Genomic DNA, 20,720 nt, shown 5'->3' with positions numbered 1-20,720 from the left:
TTCCTGTGTTCTTCAAATGAATGGGCTATGGGGTAGGGTGGCAAGACGGAAGCCTTTTCTTACAAAGAAAAACCTCTCAGCCCGGCTGAAGTTTTGCAAAAAGTCCCCCAAAAGCACATGGGAAAATGTGTTATGGTCTGATGAAACCAAGGCTGAACTTTTTGGCCATAATTCCAAAAGGTATGTTTGGTGCAAAAACAATACTGCACATCACCCAAAGAACACCATACCCACAGTGATGGTGGTGGCAGCATCATGCTTTGAGGATGTTTTTCTTCAGCTGGAACCGGGGCCTTCGTCAGACTGGAGGGAATTCTGAACAGTTCCAAATACCAGGCAATTTTGGCACAAAACCTTCAGGCCACTAAGGACACTGCTTATTCATTCTCTAAAGACAACATTTGTTCTTTATCCTTCCTTCCATAAAAGTTTACCCAATTAAGGGCAAGGGGAACATCATAAAAGACAGTCTGCCACATTCCTGAAGAACAAAGGATACCCTTGTTGGTTTAGGCAGGTTAACAAATGGTCAGAGTACCTAATGATCTTCCTATTATGCTGACAAGTGTGTGTCACAAACAAAGACCAGCGTTACATACCAGGTAATAGAAATGCAGACATTTCTCAAATGTACATTAGTACAAGGGTTTCCATAACAGTCCAAACCGAGAGGAGCTTTAGGAAAATACAATTGCTTAAATGATGAATCTTGTCCTATGAACTGGCACTGAAATGAACCCATTTACTCCTGGGACAGACTCGCAAAGATGGGCCGTTCTTGTGGCCTATTCACTTGAACACGTTGTGTTATTCTGCAAACTCTTCTAGGTTTTCGATACTTTGTTCATGTCACCTATGCACAATCAATGTTTTTGCTTAAATTAGCAATAGTGATTGGCAAGGTGGGAATGCACAAGGATCTAAAACAGTGCTCACTGTCTTTACAGTCTGATTCCATCTGGGCTTGATTGCCATGTCTGACTCTTAAAGTCCCGCCCCCTCACTAGCTTAAGGGAAAGGTTTGCCAAAGGACCAGAAGGGTTAAAATTAAGAGACCACTGAAAATGTAACCCTTCTGTTCCTTACTCAAAATCTTCCTTTTCAACTTTTTTGGAAAGGAAATAAAAAGGTACAGTGGTCTCAATTTTTTTTTGAGCTGTATTTGGTCTTCCAAATCAGGAAGGTCAGGGTATGTTTATCTGTCCATATGTTCTCCAAAAAGAATTTGTGCCAAAACAAGCATTGTATCAATGGTTATCGCTCTTCAATCTTTCTGGATAATGTATAAGCAGCTGCCGCATGGATGAATCCGTCTGTGAGGAGGCTGTGTCCGTAACTGGCTTAGTTTACAAAACTGTAGGTCACGTTAGCTAGTATAGATTATAGCTTAAAGGCAAATGGCAAGAAGTTGTGTTAGCTGCTGATAAACCGACGCAAATCTATCTGCATGGAGGATTTATCCGGCCACCGGCTTTGTTTACAATCTAGCTCATGTTAGGAGTAATGTAATAGCTATTTGGATAGTTCTGTCCCATTCTGCAGGAAGACTGTGGGGAGGTACTGAAATGATTACTACTACGGAGCATTGGAACGATTTTAGTACTCTTGGGAACGGCCATGTCAGTTATTAAATTCTGGAATGGTGGCCTGTCTTTTAGACAATTAGCTAGATTTAATTTCTTTAACACAATAGGGGACTGCACATTCTTGAAAACTTTTGCTATATGTCCATAAATTGTGCTTGTTGCTAGCTAGAATGTGGTCAGCACCATAGTTTTGCTGATTTGGGACAGCGCGCTGTTAGCTTGAGTGGGGAAGTTTACAGGTGTTCTGCGGTAGTGCATTGTTTACAAAAGAGTTTCATGTAGAACATAACCATTGATACTGCTTGTTTTGGCACAATTTTTTTCAGGAGAACCTACGGAGACCTATTTCAATACAATGTGGCCTTCCCGTTTTGGAAAACCGAATGTATCATTTTCAGTTGCCCCGTTCAGTTCCACTTTTGGAAAAATCTGAAACTCAAAACTGAAATAATTCACAAAATATAATGTCTCTATGAACTAGGATCATGCTAGATAATCTGTAAATCAGCCCCAGGTTCAAAAATAGCTAACTTTTCTTTTAAGGACAAGGAAATACAGGAAGAAATAACAAATTAAATATATACAGAAATAAGAAAAATAAATAGATATAGAAATGAATGATCAAGGAATTAAATAAATATGGAAATGAGATTGACAGACTGATCTGTGCAGCTTCTGCAGTAATGCGGTCGATGTATCGGTCTGTCGTGGTGAAGAAAGAGCTGAGCCGCAAGGCGAAGCTCTCGATTTACCGGTCAATCTACGTTCCTACTCTCACCTATGGTCATGAGCTTTGGGTCATGACCAAAAGGACAAGATCGCGGATACAGGCGGCCGAAATGAGCTTTCTCTGCAGGGTGGCTGGGCGATCCCTTAGAGATTGGGTGAGAAGCTTGGTCACCCGGGAGGAGTTTGGAGTAGAGCCGCTGCTCCTCCACATCGAGAGGGGTCAGCTGAGGTGGCTTGGGCATCTGTTTCGGATGCCTCCGGAACGCCATCCTGGGAAAGTGTTCCGGTCCCGTCCCACCGGGAGGAGACCATGGGGAAGACCTAGTCCCTCCAGCGTGTCCTATGTCTCCTGGCTGGCCTGGGAACGCCTCGGTGTCCCCCCGGAAGAGCTGGAGGAAGTGTCTGGGGAGAGGGAAGTCTGGGCATCTCTGCTTAGACTGCTGCCCCCGCGACCCGGCCCCGGATGAAGCGGAAGAAGATGGATGAATGAATGAATGGAAAGTGGGGAGAACAAGTATTTGATACACTGCCAATTTTGCAGGTTTTCCCACTTAAAAAGCATGTACAAGTCTGTAAATTTTATAATAGGTACTCTTCAACTATGAATCATACATTGTATGATTTTTAAGTAATTAATGTGCATTTTAGTGCATGACACAAGTATTTGATACATCAGAAAAGCAGAATTGATATATAGTTTGTACAGAAACCTTTGTTTGCAATTACAGAGATCATACGTTTCCTGTAGTTCTTGACCAGGTTTGCATACACTGCAGCAGGGATTTTGGCCCACTCCTCCATACAGACCTTCTCCAGATCCTTCAGGTTTCGGGGCTGTCGCTGGGCAATATGGACTTTGAGCTCCCTCCAAAGATTTTCTATTGGGTTCAGGTCTGGAGTCTGGCTAGGCCACTCCAGCACCTTGAGATACGGAGCCACTCCTTAGTTGCCCTGGCTGTCTGTAACGGGTCGTTGTTAGCCACGACCCATCTTCAATGTTCTTACTGAGGGAAGGAGGTTGTTGGCCAAGATCTCGCGATACATGGCCCCATCCATCCTCCCCTCAATACGGTGCAGTCGTCCTGTCCCCTTTGCAGAAAATCATCCCCGAAGAATGATGTTTCCACCTCCATGCTTCACGGTTGGGATGGTGTTCTTGGGGTTGTAGTCATCCTTCTTCCTCCAAACACGGCGAGTGGAGTTTAGACCAAAAAGCTCTATTTTTGTCTCATCAGACCACATGAACTTCTCCCATTCCTCCTCTTGATCATCCAGATGGTCATTGGCAAACTTCAGACGGGTCTGGACATGCACTGGCTTGAGCCGGGGGACCTTGCGTGTGCTGCAGGATTTTAATCCATGACGGCGTTGTGTGTTACTAATGGTTTTCTTTGAGACTGTTGTCCCAGCTCTCTTCAGGTCCTTGACCAGGTCCTGCCGTGTAGTTCTGGGCTGATCTCTCACCTTCCTCATGATCATTGATGCCCCACGAGGTGAGATCTTGCATGGAGCCCCAGACCGAGGGAGGTTGACCGTCATCTTGAACTTCCATTTTCTAATAATTGCGCCAACAGTTGTTGCCTTCTCACCAAGCTGCTTGCCTATTGTCCTGTAGCCAAACCCAGCCTTGTGCAGGTCTACAATTTTGTCCCTGATGTCCTTACACAGCTCTCTGGTCTTGGCCGTTGTGGAGAGGTTGGAGTCTGTTTGATTGAGTGTGTGGACAGGTGTCATTTATATAGGTAATGAGTTCAAACAGGTGCAGTTAATGCAGGTAATGAGTGGAGAACAGGAGGGCTTCTTAAAGAAAAACTAACAATTCTGTTAGAGACTGTATTCTTACTGGTTTTTAGGTGGTCGAATACCTAGCTGTATTTATTGATACACTTTATTATTTTCTAATTTTGGGAGGCTTGGCCCTCCATACCCTCTTCCTCTCTATTTGTCATGGCTCAAACGTTTTTTCTTTTCAGGTTCTTATACATCACAGTCATGCTGCAGTTCGATGCCGCTTCATCTTTCCGCATTTTGCAGCAAACTATGTTTTTGCTTGTAATGTGTTTACATCATTTAGACGACTTCCGTGGTACATGATTTTCCAACAGCCGATGAATTAATAATCAGAAAAGTTGTATCAAAGTGATTAATTGCGACCTGAAAGTTTTTTTTCTTTGCGGCTTCATATGATCATTTAGCAGTAAATTATTTAATGCACTCACTGCTGTCCCTCTTGATAAAAGCGTTAGCTAAATGACAAATGTAAAGTTCAATTGATGACATTTATATTTGCCTTTCAGACCAACAGTATCAGCCAGAGCTGAATGCTGTTTCTCGTCATTTGCATACGAATCAGCCTTATTAGCATAGGCATTCTTCTCCGTATTCTACCTCACAGACCGCTCACAGCTTTGGGGGTTTGTGTGAGCAAGACTGGCAAACAAAATGGTTGCACTGCACACAGTTCTCATTGGTCTTGATCCGTGTGCACCTGCCAACTTGACAGTCTTCTTTCCGGGTGTGAGCTGCAGAGGCTTGGGAAGAGGAAGAGTGGGACATGCTGCCTCCTTGGTGGCTTGCGTCTTGGCGTTCATGTTGTTTTCACAAAGCTCACATGCCAGATCAATTAAGAAATGTCTTCTGCTGACTGTCTTGTAGTAACATTTCTTCAACAGCATGTCCGTTAATAGCAGCCATGTCTGTAGAACACCACAACAGGCCAGAGACGAGTAAATAACACCAAGTTACACTATTAATAATGGCAATAATAAAATAATAGGATATAATTTGGTCCAAGGTTAGATATAAAAGAAAGCTGTTTGGCAGACATCCATTTGAGTGATTGTAGTGTGTCACTGCCTTTTTGTCTATCCAGCCGTAGCCATCAGGTCCACTGCTGATGGCTACGGTTCGATGCATGGTGCTGAGAAGGCAAACGCTCTTGTTTTTCTTACATCTGTACACTAAGTGTAGCATTCCCATTTTCCATCACTGTTGTGGATTTGAGCTCCTCTTAGTTGTTGTTTTACATGCAGGGTGGCTGCTCCCATCTGTTTGTTCATGGTTCTCATAAGGGTTGTTTACATCGCCGTACATATTTCTGGCCGGGACAGTGATGTAAAAAAGTTGTCTGTGGTCACATCTCTGCCTTTACCCGTGGAACGCTCTGTGAGTCTCAAAGCCACAGTCCCCTAAAGTCGCTGGCCTGGTTTCATCCTTCCCAAGGTATGGAAAGCCTTTGAGCATGGACTTTGTGTCGACATCAGCATCCATCTTGTCTCGTTGTCGTCAAAACGCAGGTGTTGCATAATCTCTCTGAAGTTTTTGCGTGGCATGGTCTCTCAGAAAAGGTTTATCTCATATTGATCAGACCAAAATGATTCCACATCCATGCTCTTTCCACCGTATGAATGAATGAATGCTTTGAGTTCATCAACAGACATGTCCCGTGCACTAGTACCCGTACAATCTCTGATGTGCTGCAGCATCTGCAAGTAACTCAATCAAAGAAAACTGTTGAGGGCCCTGCCAATGTGTCCTCTGGCTTAGGTTGTGAGGCCTGCACTCTCGGTGAGGATATTCTACGATGATCATCTTCCTCGTGTGCTCTCATAGCTCTTTTCTACCCTAATTGTGCCATCACTCCCAATAGTGTCTGAATTGTGTCTGACTTGCTCACCGAGTTCAGATTATATACAATTAACACCTTCATCGTCATTCTTCATCATTGAACTTGAGATATATGCATAGGTGTGTTTGGGTTGATCAGGGGTTTTTCGCCCATTCATCCATTGACATCAATACTATTTCATTGCTATTCATTAGATTAGATGTAACTTTATTGTCATTGAACAACTACAGTATAGCATCTAACCAGAAGTGCAAGTAGAAGAGTGCAAACATTTTACATGTGAAACAATTAAGAGCAATGTTTGTTATTATTTGCAAGTAATCTTGTGCAAATTTGAAGGTGCAAGGTGGCATGTGCAACTGAAATGCCAGGATAACAGCAATGAGGTTCCCGAAGTAGACATGTACATGAAACAACTTAAAAAGAATGTATGCAACATTTACACAGTTTCAAATAATTATTTTCTGTATCCTACATGAAAATATAGAAAAGTAATTTGTCGATTTTATTGATGAAAAACAGTAACGTGTAATACTTTTACTGTATTGACAATTGGTGATCGTTGGTATTTGGTTTCGTGAATAATTATTTCGCGTAATACATTCGTAGAATCTTTCTCTTGAGCAAAATAATCAGAGAAAATTCAAAGACAGATGATAGGATGTGTATGTGATTTTGTTTCTCACTCACAAATAAAAACAGTAATGGTATAATAAGTTTGTTGAATTGGTGGTTGGTAAAGACTGTCTGATATTTTGTTTTGTGAATCATTATTTAGATTAATATTTTATATTTGCATTTGATGATTTACCCTACACAAGAATGCTGAATCTCCTATTGAAAAACGGTGACACTGTGATATGTATGTTGAATTGTCATGTAGTCTATTTTGTTTGCATTATGTTTCAATAATTGCCTAATTAAATTGTTGAATGGTCATGGAACTCTATTATTTAATTTGTAAGTTCATTCAAATTAAACCAAGACTCTCATTCATCTGGGCATATTGCCCATTCATCTATTGACATCATGCATTCAGTGTGGGGTGAACAGCGCCTTGGCATCGTTAGTGAGCTGTCAAGGTACCAACGCTAAGTGCATGGGGCTGTTTTCTGGAAAACAGGGCAAAGAAAACCAGTAAATAGTCTAAATAGTTTTCTGTTTGTGTGTTTAGAATTCTGGCAACGGAACAATGTAATATATACGCCTTTTTAGGAAAATGTAGATTTAAAAATGGCAGTTTTATTTTAATTGTACACAAAAACATCCCCACTTGCACATAACTTTATAATGGCAAACCTGATTTGCTCCAAATAAAAAGTTCCATGGCGGTAACAATAATATATAGTACCAGTCAGAAGTTTGGACAAACCTACTAATTCAAGGGAATTTCTTTATTTTGACTATTTTCCACATTGTGTACCCACCCTGATGATATTTTGCAATTTAACTTTAAACAAGGCGCACCTATTAATTGAAATGCATTTCAAGTGACTACCTCATGATGTTGGTTGAGGGAATACCAAGATTGCAGAGCTGTCATCACGTCAATGGTTGGCTACATTTGGTTTTGGGTTTGTAGCCTTAATGGGTATGATCACAATAAATAGTAAGGCAATTCCTTAGTTGCACAACTAACGAAATGTGTATGAAGGCTTTCTGTCAACCCAGCTCATGTCCTCCATACAGATACCCTTTGTACCAGATGGGGAACCCCCAGCTCAGGATCTTCCGGCCACCATTCTTTCTGACACTGGTCCGACCAGGGAAGGAGCAGCCTCCGGACGTAGTGCAGTTCAGAATCCCCATGGTGTAAGTCTAATTTTTTTTATGATCGTTAACATTACTGAGTTCTGTTATTTAGGGTCACAGTTCTGTAGTATGTGCTACTTGTCATGTTGAATGATATTAGCAGACTGCTGGTGCTCTGCAGCCCATGTGCCATTGTGTCAAAGTGTTTTGGTTTGATATGCCAAGTATGGAAGTTAATGAGTTCAATTAAGAGATTTGTTGACAGACCTCAGTCCAAATCTATTTATCCTTTTTACCCGCTGTAGCCTCCTATTTCCCCTCATGAATTTTATTTTTTATTTTAATCTATCAACAGGGTTTGGGGAATGTACACTATTTGCAAAACCCCAGTCAGTCACTGAAGGGGGGTAAACATGTTTGCCTCCTCGCCACTAGATGGAGTGCTAACCTAAAGAAATGACTGGCACTCACCGGCTACAGTCTGTAGGCTGTTCATTTGACCCGGAGTAGTAAACTGACTGGCAGACCATGAGAGGATCAAAATCAGACTAGTTAGAAGACTGAAGCTTGCCCTAACAATTGATTCCACCTGTTCTCCCCGGGTGGCACTGAGACAGTTTTGTCGAGCAGGAAGGCATATTTTCAAGGGCAGCTTTAACATCTTTCTGTGACCTTTTTCATCTTTTTTGCTTCGTTCACCAACATTCTCACAACTTGGACGTGAGTTCAAGCACATAAAGGGCACAATTGTACCCACACAGCCTTAGATGAAGAGGTTTACTCTATTGATCCCCCTTCTCTGATTATCAATGTGTCCAACGACTTCACTTGAAGCTTCACTCCACTTGAGGTATCTTGAAGCTTCAAGTGGAGCATCGAAACCAGTCTTTGCAAGGGCTTGTTCCTTAATCTTCTAATTCAAGTGTTAAGTTAGAGAGGGTGTATCTCCCATTGCCTTTGAGTGGTGACAGATTTTGCATCACCAACAAAACCTTGTGTGTTTACCACACCTCAAAAAACCTTGTGTGTTTTTGTGCTAAAACCTGATAGATTCACTCATACAAACACAGATCCACTGTCCCGGTTGCACACACTTTTCACCTCCCCTGATCCCCGTAGTTTAAATTATTATTGATGATTGGCTATTGTCGGTTATAGGTGCTACAATGGGCCATTGATTAGGATTGTGGTACTATGTTGTGGAGATTCTGTAGTGACTGTGAGCTGTTATCATAGCCTTTTAATGAGCGCTTTAATTGTGCAATCCTCAGAGGAAGGAACATAAGGTTCCCTTTGTCTCCACCAGCACCTGGGGCCTGACACAAAGACATGCCCATAGGAGATCTTGTTTAATTCTGTGGACGAACCTACTGGTATTCTAACCTCCAAATTTGCGCTTTATTGTTTTCGACAGTACCCCGAAAAGTTCCGCCAAAATTTCCACAGCCACACAAAACTCCGGTAATCCTTTTGTGTTGAAGACAACCCCCCCTCCCCCAATGAACAACTCTACTATTAATTAACTTTGTGAACTCTGGATGATGTGTTCCACCCACCGCACCAAACAAACACTGTTGTTGTTGCCAAGGAGGTTGCCATGGCATAACAACTTTTCGTCTCCCGTGTTCCTGCTATCCAGAGTCTCTGACTCGGAAAAAGAGCAGTTTTCACCTAATTAAGCTTATGTCCCCGAGAGGAAGTAATTTAGTGACCAACGCACACTCTGACGGGTTGGATATCTGAGCGCAGTGATTGATGTGGGCTAATTGCTACGGGAGATAACTCAGACTGGCCATGCCGTTAAATCTGACTCGGCTGGGGGCTTTGGGCTCCAAAATTATCTGTTGTGGGGCTGACTTTCATCTTGTCTGCTGACTGACATCATTAAGCATAGGTCATTTGAATGTATGTCTGCTGGGCTTCTCGACTTTCTGAGACACTGCATCGCAGTGGATTCCATTCCATTGCAACCTTTGTTGTGGATCTCATATCAAACTTGCCCGGGAGTCTCCATATCAGTTCTCTCTGGGGCGGTGGGAGGGGTGATCAGACAAGGTGTCTTACTGTTTTCGGGTTGGGTTATTGTGTGCTTGTTATTTCGGAGGAGCACTTAATTGATCCCAACCAACAGGGCATCACTAAACTTGACAGTCAGAAATGTAATCTTTCTCCCCTGATATCTCCACTTTCATAAATGTCTTTCCTCCGTTCAATCCTTTTTTGTTTGTTCTTTGTTTGGCAGTGCCCCTGGCCATTGTGTTTGGTCTTTGTCACAGTGTGGGTGCGGCATGATGTGCAAGGGGGCTTGTTTGCCAGTCAGCATGGGCTGCAGAGAATGACGTGTGGCTCGCTTTCGCCTTTCATCTGCAGAACATCAGAACACTCGTTTCATTCTCACTGTTTACTTTGCCACAATGTGCGTTGAAAGTGTTTGTATGTGTGGGAGTGTTTGTATGAGTGGTTGGGCAGGTGTTCGGTGCATCTGTTATTGTTCGAAGGGCGTGGTCCACCTGATGTTATCCAGTAAAGAACAAGAGAGGCTACAATAGCTGGGCAAGGTTGAAAGAAATGTTATGCAAGTAGTACATCTAAGGCAAGTGTAGAGCTTTTTATTTCTTTCCACTACCTCGTACTTTGTCTTTCTTCCTGTATTTGTAGTACATCTAAGACGAGTGTATGGCATTTCATTTCTTTCCCTCTTCCTCGTACTCTTCCTGTATTTCTATCTCTTTACATCTATATCTACCTACCTATCTCTGTCTTCTCTATCTTTCAGACTTTCTATCACTCTATCTTTTCTCTTTGTCTCTTCCTATCTTTATATCTCTGTATCTTTTTTTTTGCATCTTTTTTTGTCTCTACATAGAATTACTGTCTATGACTAGTCTCCAAAAATGATGGCCCCAAACTCTCTGGTCCCACAGTTTACTTGAGTCAGAAATATTTTATTTGCTGGACATTTCCAGAACAGATGCACTATTGTTGTGACCTTGCCATAGCCAATTCCAAGTTTAAAATGCTTGGGTCAAATGTTTTTTTTTTTATCAGAGATTTCTATGCAGTAGGAAGAATAGTGTATAAATGGGACCCTTTTTCGCTATTGTGAAAATGTCATGAAATGTCTCAAAGCATTTCATTACACCTGCCTTCTCCTTAGTCCCAACGATGCCAATGCCCCAGAAGCCTCTAAACCTGCTCAACAACAGCCAGTCCAATTCTGAATCCATTCCCAGGCGTTATCAGATGCCCTTTTCCATTTCGCCCCAGTCGGGATAATGCTACCGTCAACTGCAAGCTAGTGTTACTGCATGGAGCCACACTGGTTAGCATATAAATATATAAGTGTTGAAGCTGGCAATGCGTTCAGCCTCTGGCAGCTGCCTGAAGACAGGTATTCATTCTTTCCCTGCTCCCTTCAGCCCTCCCACACACCCGGAGTAAACTGTGCAATTTTATGCTGGGCATGGGAGGGATGTTGTGGAGATGACCGCGTCACTCGAGTAGTGTGCTCAAGGTCTTGAATCACTGGGCTGTTTTTGGCTACTTTTATTCACATCCCTTCAAACACTGTTGCCGAGTTTGTTGTTTTATCTCTACGGGAGCTGCTGTTTCGAAGGGAAGTCCCCAGCGGCTGCCGGCCAGCCTGCATGGCACAATGATAATTGTGATGTGGGTGATGGCACGGATTAGGTGAATGTTCCTTTCTTTTAATTAGGATTGGTGTTTTGCTCAAATGACCCCAAAGGGACTCTTTCTCAGCCCTACATACAGAAACACACACTCACCTTTTCTCCCGCTCTGCTTTCTAAGAAACCCCCCTTCTCCCAAATCTGTTTTTACTCCAAAAGTCACTCCGCTCTGCTTAACTAATGTCGGGGACAGCGAAATATGGCCTGGAGGCGCATCTGTTTATCTAAGGAAACTGCTCCAGATGTTGCTTATTCAAACACTTTTCTGAATAGGGCACTGACTCTTTAGTTTGAACCACTCTGCCAAATCTAACCCTGAGGATCTTTCAGTACCCTTCACCAAGAGATATCCATGATGATTCAGGGGTTAAAGTCGGGGTTCTATGATGAACGACAACGTCACTGCATTACGCTTTGGAGCGGAACCAAAGTACGCAAAATTGTTATGACTATGTCAGTGGGTGACCACGCCCATTACTAGCTGCTGTCCTGGTGAATCCACTGGCCCAAAGGCATTTTCCAGGGATTGGACGCTACTAGCATTGCCGGTCCTCCTGGAAGGCCTGGTAGCTAAGCAAGTGCAGCCGCACTCACGAGAAAAACCTTTTGTACTTTTGTCTGCAGCAAAAAAAAGAGTGTTTGATTAAGCTTAGGTCATTGATTCTCAATCCTGGTCCTGGTGTCCCAAAGCTGTGTCGAACTTTCTTTTTGCCCATGGTCTCCCTTATACACTTGATTCTGATTTAAATGCTTGATGATAAGTCAATTAGTGGAATCAAGTGTGCTAGGTCAAAAACAACACTGCAAACATGCCAGAGATTCCAGAAAACCTATAAGCTTACTTGAGTCCAAAATATTTAATTTTCTAGACATTTCCAGAACAGATGCTCTATTGCTGTCAACTTGCCATAGCCATTCCGACACAGGTTTTAAATGTTTTTTTTTTTTTTTATATCAATGATTTATTTGCAGTAGGAGGAATAAATGGAACCCTTTTTCGGTATTGGGAAAATGTCAGTTTCACACACTATTCCCCATACTGCAAAGACATACTGAAGTGGTTACACAGAGTTACACCCCTGTCCCACTTTCAGTGATACTGAGTAGGCGTGTAGCCATTTGGGGTGGCTGAACCTCGATTTTTGTTTAAGAGTTTGTTTTATGTTGGCAAAAGCCCTATGTCAAAAAAATGTTCTTCAGTAAACCCCCTCCCTGGTGCCAATGTCATTCGTATTGTTTTGGGACCACTGGTGTCTTGGTCACTTTTCCTACGGAAAACAATACAGGTTAAAAACTTTTTTGTCCCGTCTCCTCTCATTCTCTCAAATTTTTCTTTTGCTCATTCTTTCTCTTTCATTCACTCTTTGTTCTTATAATCTCTCTTTGGCCACCAAACCACTCTCTCTACCTATCTCTGGACAGAATGACAAAATTTGATGTGAGAAACTACGTGGAGAAGATTTACAATGTACCAGTGGGAGCAGTCCGCACCAGAATACAATACGGTGAGTGGTGGTTTGCAGGTTAAAATACTTGAGTATCCATTGATAAACTGTGAATGGAGGGCCAGGATCTTAGGGGTTTGCTATCAATGTATTCTTTTTTTTTTAATCTCTCTAAACAGTTAGACTAGATTTGATGTTAGCATATTTAACAATTGTGCTAAGTACCCACTGATAACCATTCAGGTGAATGTATTCTTAGCGGTTAGCTGTCATTTTTTTTTATCTGTTGATTTTATTTTGAATATCGTTGCAAATGTATCCATTCAGAAGCAGTGAGGCCAATCTATTTTTGTAAAAAAAAAATTAGCTAATTCTTCTATCTGTTGATAAGCCAGAGACAAGTCTTTTGAAGGTTATTCACAATGGTTTACCTTTCGAAGTAACCCATTTGTGTGCAGGAAGGGGAGAGTAGTTTAGCGGTTAGCAGAATTAGTGGTTGGCTTCCCTAGCTGAGCTACCCTTCACCAAAACTGCTTGTCACAATTTGTGCTGCAGCAATTTGGCCTCCAGCTATCTCAAGGCGGCACTGTACTCTTCCATGTGCTCTATACCTTACCTCTCTCTCTGACTTTATTTAATTATTTTCTTAAATGAATATGATCACAGAGCCAGAGAATCGAGTTGTACCATTTAATCTTGGCATTTTATGAAGAAGGAAATGTTTGGGTTTGCATAGGCTCTTTAGAGGCTCTTTTACAAGGCTACGAATTTACCAGATCCCAGGGAGGGAAGGAGGAGGGAGGGAGGTAGAGAAAGAGTGCGGAAAGGGGAAGATGGAAGGATGGAAGTAGAATGTAAAAAAAATAGAGGGAGGAGAGGTAGAAAGACTGTACGTAGTCTATAATATTAAGCTCAAAATGCTTTTTGAGCATCATTTTAAACCGTGTCTGCTTAAAATTGAATTATTGTTTTCCACTTGCTTTGGCAATGTAAATACATTTTTCTCATGCCAATAAAGTCATTTAATTGAAATTGAATTGACTGAGACAGAGGGTGAAAGAGGTGGCCACTGAGGCAGTGAGAACTAGAGAAAGAGGGAGGACTGGAGATGAGAGGGTCTCTTCGGTGCAGGTAGCCCAGAGGGAGGGCTTGCTGCTCGTGTTTTTATAGGGCCAAAAGTAGCCCCCCCACTCTGGTGAAGAGAGGGAGAGCGAGCGAAAGCAAGACGCCAAGCCTTAATAGGCGTAATATGTATAAGAATCCCATTAGACCTTTTTTTAACAAGAGGGGCATGGTTAAAAGCAAAAGGGAGGGAGAAAAAAAGAGAGGAAAGACCCGCAGGAAAGAAGGCAGTGCATGGAAAAGAGAGAGATTAAAAGAACAGAGCTGTCGGGTTGGGGGGATTTTGGAGGTGCGTCAGAGAAGGCATCCCCGCCTGCGTCAGGGGTTCCACTCCATTGGCGCCCTAAAGAGGGGAACGAGAAAGAGAGCGGACCACAGACGACCTCCCCACCCCATATCACCCCCCGGTGGCATGCCGGTCCTCTGGTATTTTGGAAGACGTTGCCATGGCTACACCTTCAGCTCTGGGATTTGTTATATGATAACTGACTGCCAAAACGCCTCCCTCCACTATGTTTAAGTGTGTGTGGTGAGATGGCATGAAATATAGAAAATTGGGTTACAAGGTAACTATGACAAACAACATGAAGGTGACCACACTTCACCCCGTCCCCACGCGCACACACACACCTTCATGCTTTCACCCATCCCCCAGTCTCACGAGGAGGTGGCGGCGGGATAACAGTGGTTTATGACCCTTGTAAGGGCTTTCCCTGAGCTGTGGGTCGTCTGGCTGGTAATGATTACATACACACACGGTAACACAAATGAATAGTTACTGTGGAATGCCCCCCCCCCCCCCCCCCCCCCCCAATGTCATAAACTGCTCCCATGGTAACAGCCCTTACCGAGTAGTCTGTTGACTCTACATTTAAACAGGAGTTCTGAAAGGTGGGAAAACCTTTCGGAGTGAGTTTGTTTGGATGTTTTGGCATTTGAGAGAACCCTGGGATTTGCTTTGGGCAGCTTTTTAATAAATTGTTGTGCTAATCGTTCATTTGATAGGAACATGGCGTGTCGGCCAGCGTTGACGCACTGACTCATCAACCGCAAGATGCAAAAACAACATTAAACACAAAATGCACTGGCTTTCCCTAGAATCTGTAATCTACTGCAGTCTCTTTGTTTTTTTGTTTTCTCTGCGTCCATATGTCTCTCGTTGGTTCTTCTCTTCCCCATCTTTCTTGTCTCTTTCTTTGAAACGTATGACGTCATCACTGCCAGCTAAGTCAATAGGACTGGAATTTGCTCTATTTTACACACTCACTATTCTTTGTGTGTCTGTGTTTCTGTGTCACACTCTGTTTCTCTGTATTCACATTTTGTATCTTAATGTCTCACTCTCTGTGTGAAATCCCCCCCCCCCATTTAATTTGAGGGCTTAATTAGCATTGGAACTTTTTTTCACCCTGCCAATGCAAGTGGAAAATAATAATAGTAATAAAAACTATAATAAACAACTAAATTCAAAACAATATACAATAAAGTCTACAATTGTTAATATAAATTATACAATGTGTATAACTTTGCAAATTGAGATGACTGAGAATGACTGATATGGATTATCTTCATAATGTTTGTGCTCCACTGGTTGCCCTTTACCTCATGGCAGGTTTTCAAATCTTACGGCTGTGGTTGCACATTGCAATATTTCGCTTTATAAATATGTGAGTTTCTCAATGTTTGATTTGATTTCAAACTCTGTGGATGTTTATTTGTTGAAAATATGTGGCCCTAATGTGGTCATACATTTGGCAGGAGGTTAGGAAGTGCAGCTCTGTTTCCATATGCACTGTTATACCAGGTCTGCCTGTGGTGGCCTCTCTGTAGTAAGGCCATCCTCACTGAGTCTGTACATAGTCAAGGTTTTTCCTCATTTTGGGTCCTTTATAATAGTCAGGTATTCTACCACTGAGTGCCCCTTGTTTAGAGCAAGGTAGCATTCTAATTTGCTTTGTATTTGTGGATTCTTCCTTCTAGTGTGTCTGTTTCGATTCTTGTCCCTTTCTTGGTTCCTCTTGTCATTCTTTCTCCCCCTCCTTCCTTCCATTAGCTCAACCACTAGTCATTGGTATGTTTAGCTGTTACAGTGGGGAACTGTCTTCTGAGTTGCATCTAGTTCCCTCTCTTTCAGTGTCTCTCTCTCTCTCCATCTCCCAGGTACCAATAAGAAAAGAAACCACCTTAATCAGAAAGTGAAGAGACCGGATTATAAAGTGGCCTACGTTCAGCTGGTGAGTTCTATCAGAGACGCACACACTTGAAAAAGTAATTTGAGCTCACAAATCAAATTGAGTCGTATTTGCGATCTCTTGCAAATACGACTTCAAGACACCTAGGGGTACAGATAACACCTTATTCTCTACAAAAAAACATAGAGATGCTATAAAGTACAACCATTTTGGTCCCTCATGCTGCGATATATTTCATTATGCAACTTGGAATTTTTATTAGGGAATATCAGTGCACCTTAGAGGAGGATGAAAAACTAGCCAGATAAAGGTTGTAATGTTGAATGCCCTAGAGAGAAAAAAAGAAAAGATTTGTGACTGTGGTGGGTGGAGTAGTATTACTATTACAGAGAACCCATGTGTAAACTATTCGTTTTGAGGCCATGTTACCAGCACTGTGTTTTTGTTTAACCCTTCTACTGCACATGGTGTGACGGAGGTCTGTGTTTTACACTCACAAACCACTCTGCCATTCCCAGTTTGTGGGCTGTTAACATCAACATGTTGTTTTTGGCTGAAAACAAACTTTATTTGAGCCCACAAAGTGCTTCCTGAAGTGCATTCTAAAGCTCTTTGAATCTAAGGCCAATTAGGATATTAATATTGCATTTCATTTTTGTTGTTCTCATCCATAGTGTCTTATTTTTGCAATGCGTTCATCTTTGGGATAGCTAGGTAGAACAACCACGCAGCCCAGTAATAATCAGTACACTATTCTCAGTGGCCTAGCAACAAGAAAGGTTTGCGCTATAAGCAGAAGGGGGATAAGCACCTCATTATCCAAATAGCAAGGCTTCCTGCTGACACGGAGCACCATTATCTGGCAAGCTGTCTGGCCCTTGACTTTTATAGATCTGCAATGTAAAGACCACGTACTGTCAAGCCGAAAGCGGCCTGTGTAACCGATCTGTCGAGAGCTCTTAATAACTGAAAGGTGCCGGCGGTCAATATTTGTTTCTCAGTTCTTCAGAAGAACAGCTCACCTACTGTCAACCTGGTTAGAAATATTTAAGGCAGCGTTTGTACATGTTTTGTCTTTCTTCACTTCATTTTCCCTCTTATTTTTATTTGTGATGTTCATTTAGCAAAATAGTACTTTTTTTAACAACTCTTTGTACTGACTCAAAATGAACGATGTCCATGGTATATGACTTGTTGGCTGTGAAAAGGAAAGAAGTTCACAAAGAATTCCACAGAGGGAAAATACACGCCTTTTCCTCAGCAACAGGCACGTGCACATAAGGATGCTCAAGAAGTGTGAGAATTGTGCTGGAAAAATTGGTCTTTATAAAATGTTTGTCTTTCTATTAATTTTATCATCCGAAAACGTGCTATTACTAGCTAATGCAGTAATTTTTAATCGTATACATCCTGGATGGCCTGCCTGAGCATATAATATGTGTCATGTACAGGGTTGTGCCAGAAAATATCCTGTTTTCAAGTTTTACCCTGTTCTAAAGTGCAGTGTTCCCTTCAGGGGAATACATAACGCATCGAAGTCTTTGTTTGGCTGGCGCACACGCGCACACACACACAAACACACACCGTAAATCAACCGTGGTGTAGACGCTTGTTTATCCCTCCCAGCAACAGAGAGAACTTTCAGTCTGGGAACCAATGTAAGAGATGAATAATTGACATTGTCTAAACAGGACAATTTGAAAGGGGATCCATAATTGAAGCATGCCCATGAATCATTGAGGGGAGGCTTCCTATTGTCTGTCTGAAAAAACAAACTTCCTGGGAGTGTGTGTGTGTGTGCACGTGTGTGAGAGAATGTTTGATACTATCTGATTGACTATCTCTGTGGCTCCGTGGAAGAGGCTGTGTGGGCATGTCTTTGACTGCAATGAATGACACTTAAGAGAACACAAACTCTCAAGGCCTGAACAAGCTGCCGACTGCACAAGGTGTATTTTGTGTACATGAAAAACCTTTTTGCCTGGTATTCCCAGGTGAACGCATGGCGCCATTATTGGAGGTGTGAGGATGCTTGCCAAGGCAGCCGGACATCCTTGGTACTCAGTGAACAAACACACTCATTCACCTTCCTATGTGCAGTCAAGGGTGCGATTAAACCCTTGTGAGGTGGCGTTCGCCCGTGTGTAGCTGTCGTTTGCTCTCTCTTTTGGTGAGTGAGACTGCGGCAGTTACAAAGTCACGCTCGTCCCTGTGTGAACAGAATGGGTGCCAATTCACTGGGTGTACGTGTGCTTAAACACGTCAACCACCCCCCGGCGATCCGGCCCATTTCTCTGGCAGGTCAGCAGAAGAAAGAAAAACATGCAAAATCACAGACATGCATGTGCAAACACATACACACACACACACACACACACACACACACGTGTATGTGTGTGTGCTAAACTCCGAAAACCCCTCCTTTCTTTGCAGTGGTGGGTAGAAAACAAGATTGTTCCTAATTGACACCACATGTGGGGGAGTGTTCTGTGGCCCGATGCTCACAGCGGTTCCCCTGTCCCTCTCCCTCCTCCGAACCCCTCCTCCCTCCAGCAGCTAATATTCCAACCGTATTACGGACGGGGTTCTTGCTTTCCTCCTCATTTCGTTCTTTCCCATTTTCTTTTTTCTTCTTGCAAACTCGCTCACCTCCCGTGAGTGCCCCCCTTCACCCCTTTTTTTCCCGCCGTCTTACAGACCAGTGGTTGAAGGGAGGCCTGTTAGCGGGGTTCCATGACAGCCATTTTCCTCTTATTTTTATTTTTTTAATGTGGAGAGCAGGTGTGTGTGCTGGGGATGTGTGTGTGTGTGTGTGTGTGTGTGTGTCAAGTTAAGTTACATTTATTGGTCACATAGACAGACGGGTAATAGCGGTTGTAGTTAAATGCTTGCGTGTGTGTGTGGTGTAAAGCTGGGGGGTGACTGAGGGCACGGTGGAGTCATGCCAAAATAGGGAGGTCCAGAGACGGGGGCAGAATGAGAGAGAGAGAAAGAGGCGAGGAGAAAGGGTTGGGGGGCGTCGATGGGGGCTGCGCTGCAGCAGAAAATTGAAGTTTTGAGAGAACTCGGGCTGCTGTCTTGAGCTGGCTGCGGTTCAGAGCTCTGGTCTCAACGTTTCCACTAAGGACTTACCCCCAGCCTTTTTGCCAGAAGGCCAAGTGTTTTCCCTTTCCGCCGACGTGGGGCAGCACCCAGTCTCGGCACGGACCTCACCTGAGGACAAAACCGGCACTTCTTAGTTGTCATTTATCAAAACACAAATAGCTGTGAACTTGAATGCCTTCCAACAAAGCAAGTGTCTCGAAAGACACGGAAGTAGATGACCGTGCCCACCACATGTAAGTGTCACAGTCCTTGTGGAAAATGTGCTAGGCATTGACCTGACATTAAAAGAAAACACTGGCTGCCCATTGGGGGTGGGTGCATGTCTCCCTGCATGTCTCAACCATGTCTGACTATGGTTCTCCTTGTACCAGGCACCAAAGCTTGGGTGCATAAGGCAATGAAACTGAAGGAGTCAGGGAGGAACTATGTGAACTTTCAAAAAAGTTATTTTAAGGTGTCCCACTCCTTTTTGTAATTTTTCTTTTTTATGGTAAAGATAGGACAATGTTAGCATGGAATATGGTGGAGGAGGATTCAAAGGACATTTGGGTCGAATTCAAATTCATGTGGACTGACTTGTGCTGTTGTCAGTTGCTTTGAACACTAGACCACCCCAGGCGATTTGTGACCTATTCTTTACCAGATAGGTCACATTAATTACGAGTGAACCCTTGCATAGATTGAAAAACACAACCTAAAAGCCAAGTGCAGACAGAAAAAAGGATGCAAAGTGCATACAAGAAGTCTTAAAGTGATTCCGTTGTGTTCATTTTACGAAAATCCTGACTGCCACATCAAGTAAGAAAATCTATAATCAAAATGTTTTGATCGACAAATGATTTGTCAGTGTGCAACATCTTAAGGGTATTTAGCTCATTCTGATATTTTCTGCATGCAATTTCAAAAACACAGATGGTGTTGTCATAGTTGTCAGAGCCACCAATACGCTCTATGCAGACGAGCTGTACGAGGAGCACAGACGGACCTACGTTCGAAACACCTGTTCTTTGGGCTGTCCCACTGTCAAATCATCAAGTGCGAGTAGGCTCTCTTGCAGACATTTTGAGCCCTTTATGCACCCTTTTCGTAAGTACGCATTTCCGTAGACTTTACCAGAGGCAACTGCCCACAGTTCATAGTGTTGTGACGTGAAACACGGGTTACCAGGGGAAACCCGGAAGTGAGTGAAAAACCTGCCTTATAAGAGAATAATGAAGAACAGTAAACTACACTATATTAACAAGGATTTAAGATGGCACATAGAACACATGACATCAGAGGAATCACCTTATTACACACAATGTATTAAAAAAAAAATATATATATATTTGACAAATATAGATTATTATTGACAATCTCGTTCACTCTGTAGGGAAAGTGCCTTGGCCGCGAAGAAAGTAAAAAACATAAAATAAAAAGTCGCAAAGTGCGGTCCCATTCCTATTTATAGCATTTTGAGCCCTTGCAGCCTC

General features: G+C 42.7%; 1 protein-coding gene across 3 annotated transcripts in view; it reads left to right on the top strand.

The window, feature by feature from the left end:
• mrpl23 (mitochondrial ribosomal protein L23) overlaps window positions 1-20,720 on the top strand; it is a 112,059-nt gene that overhangs the window by 9,339 nt on the left and 82,000 nt on the right. For all 3 annotated transcript variants that reach the window (XM_020056513.3, NM_001310882.1, XM_013131249.4), the window contains 3 exon segments: window positions 7,633-7,755; window positions 12,807-12,889; window positions 16,112-16,185. In XM_020056513.3, coding sequence (XP_019912072.1) covers window positions 7,649-7,755; window positions 12,807-12,889; window positions 16,112-16,185 — 264 coding nt within the window. In that variant the 5' untranslated portion in view covers window positions 7,633-7,648.

Source organism: Esox lucius, chromosome 19 (genome assembly GCF_011004845.1).
Source record: "Esox lucius isolate fEsoLuc1 chromosome 19, fEsoLuc1.pri, whole genome shotgun sequence".
Taxonomy (NCBI): Eukaryota; Metazoa; Chordata; class Actinopteri; order Esociformes; family Esocidae; genus Esox; species Esox lucius.
This window is presented reverse-complemented; position numbering and strand designations above follow the sequence as displayed.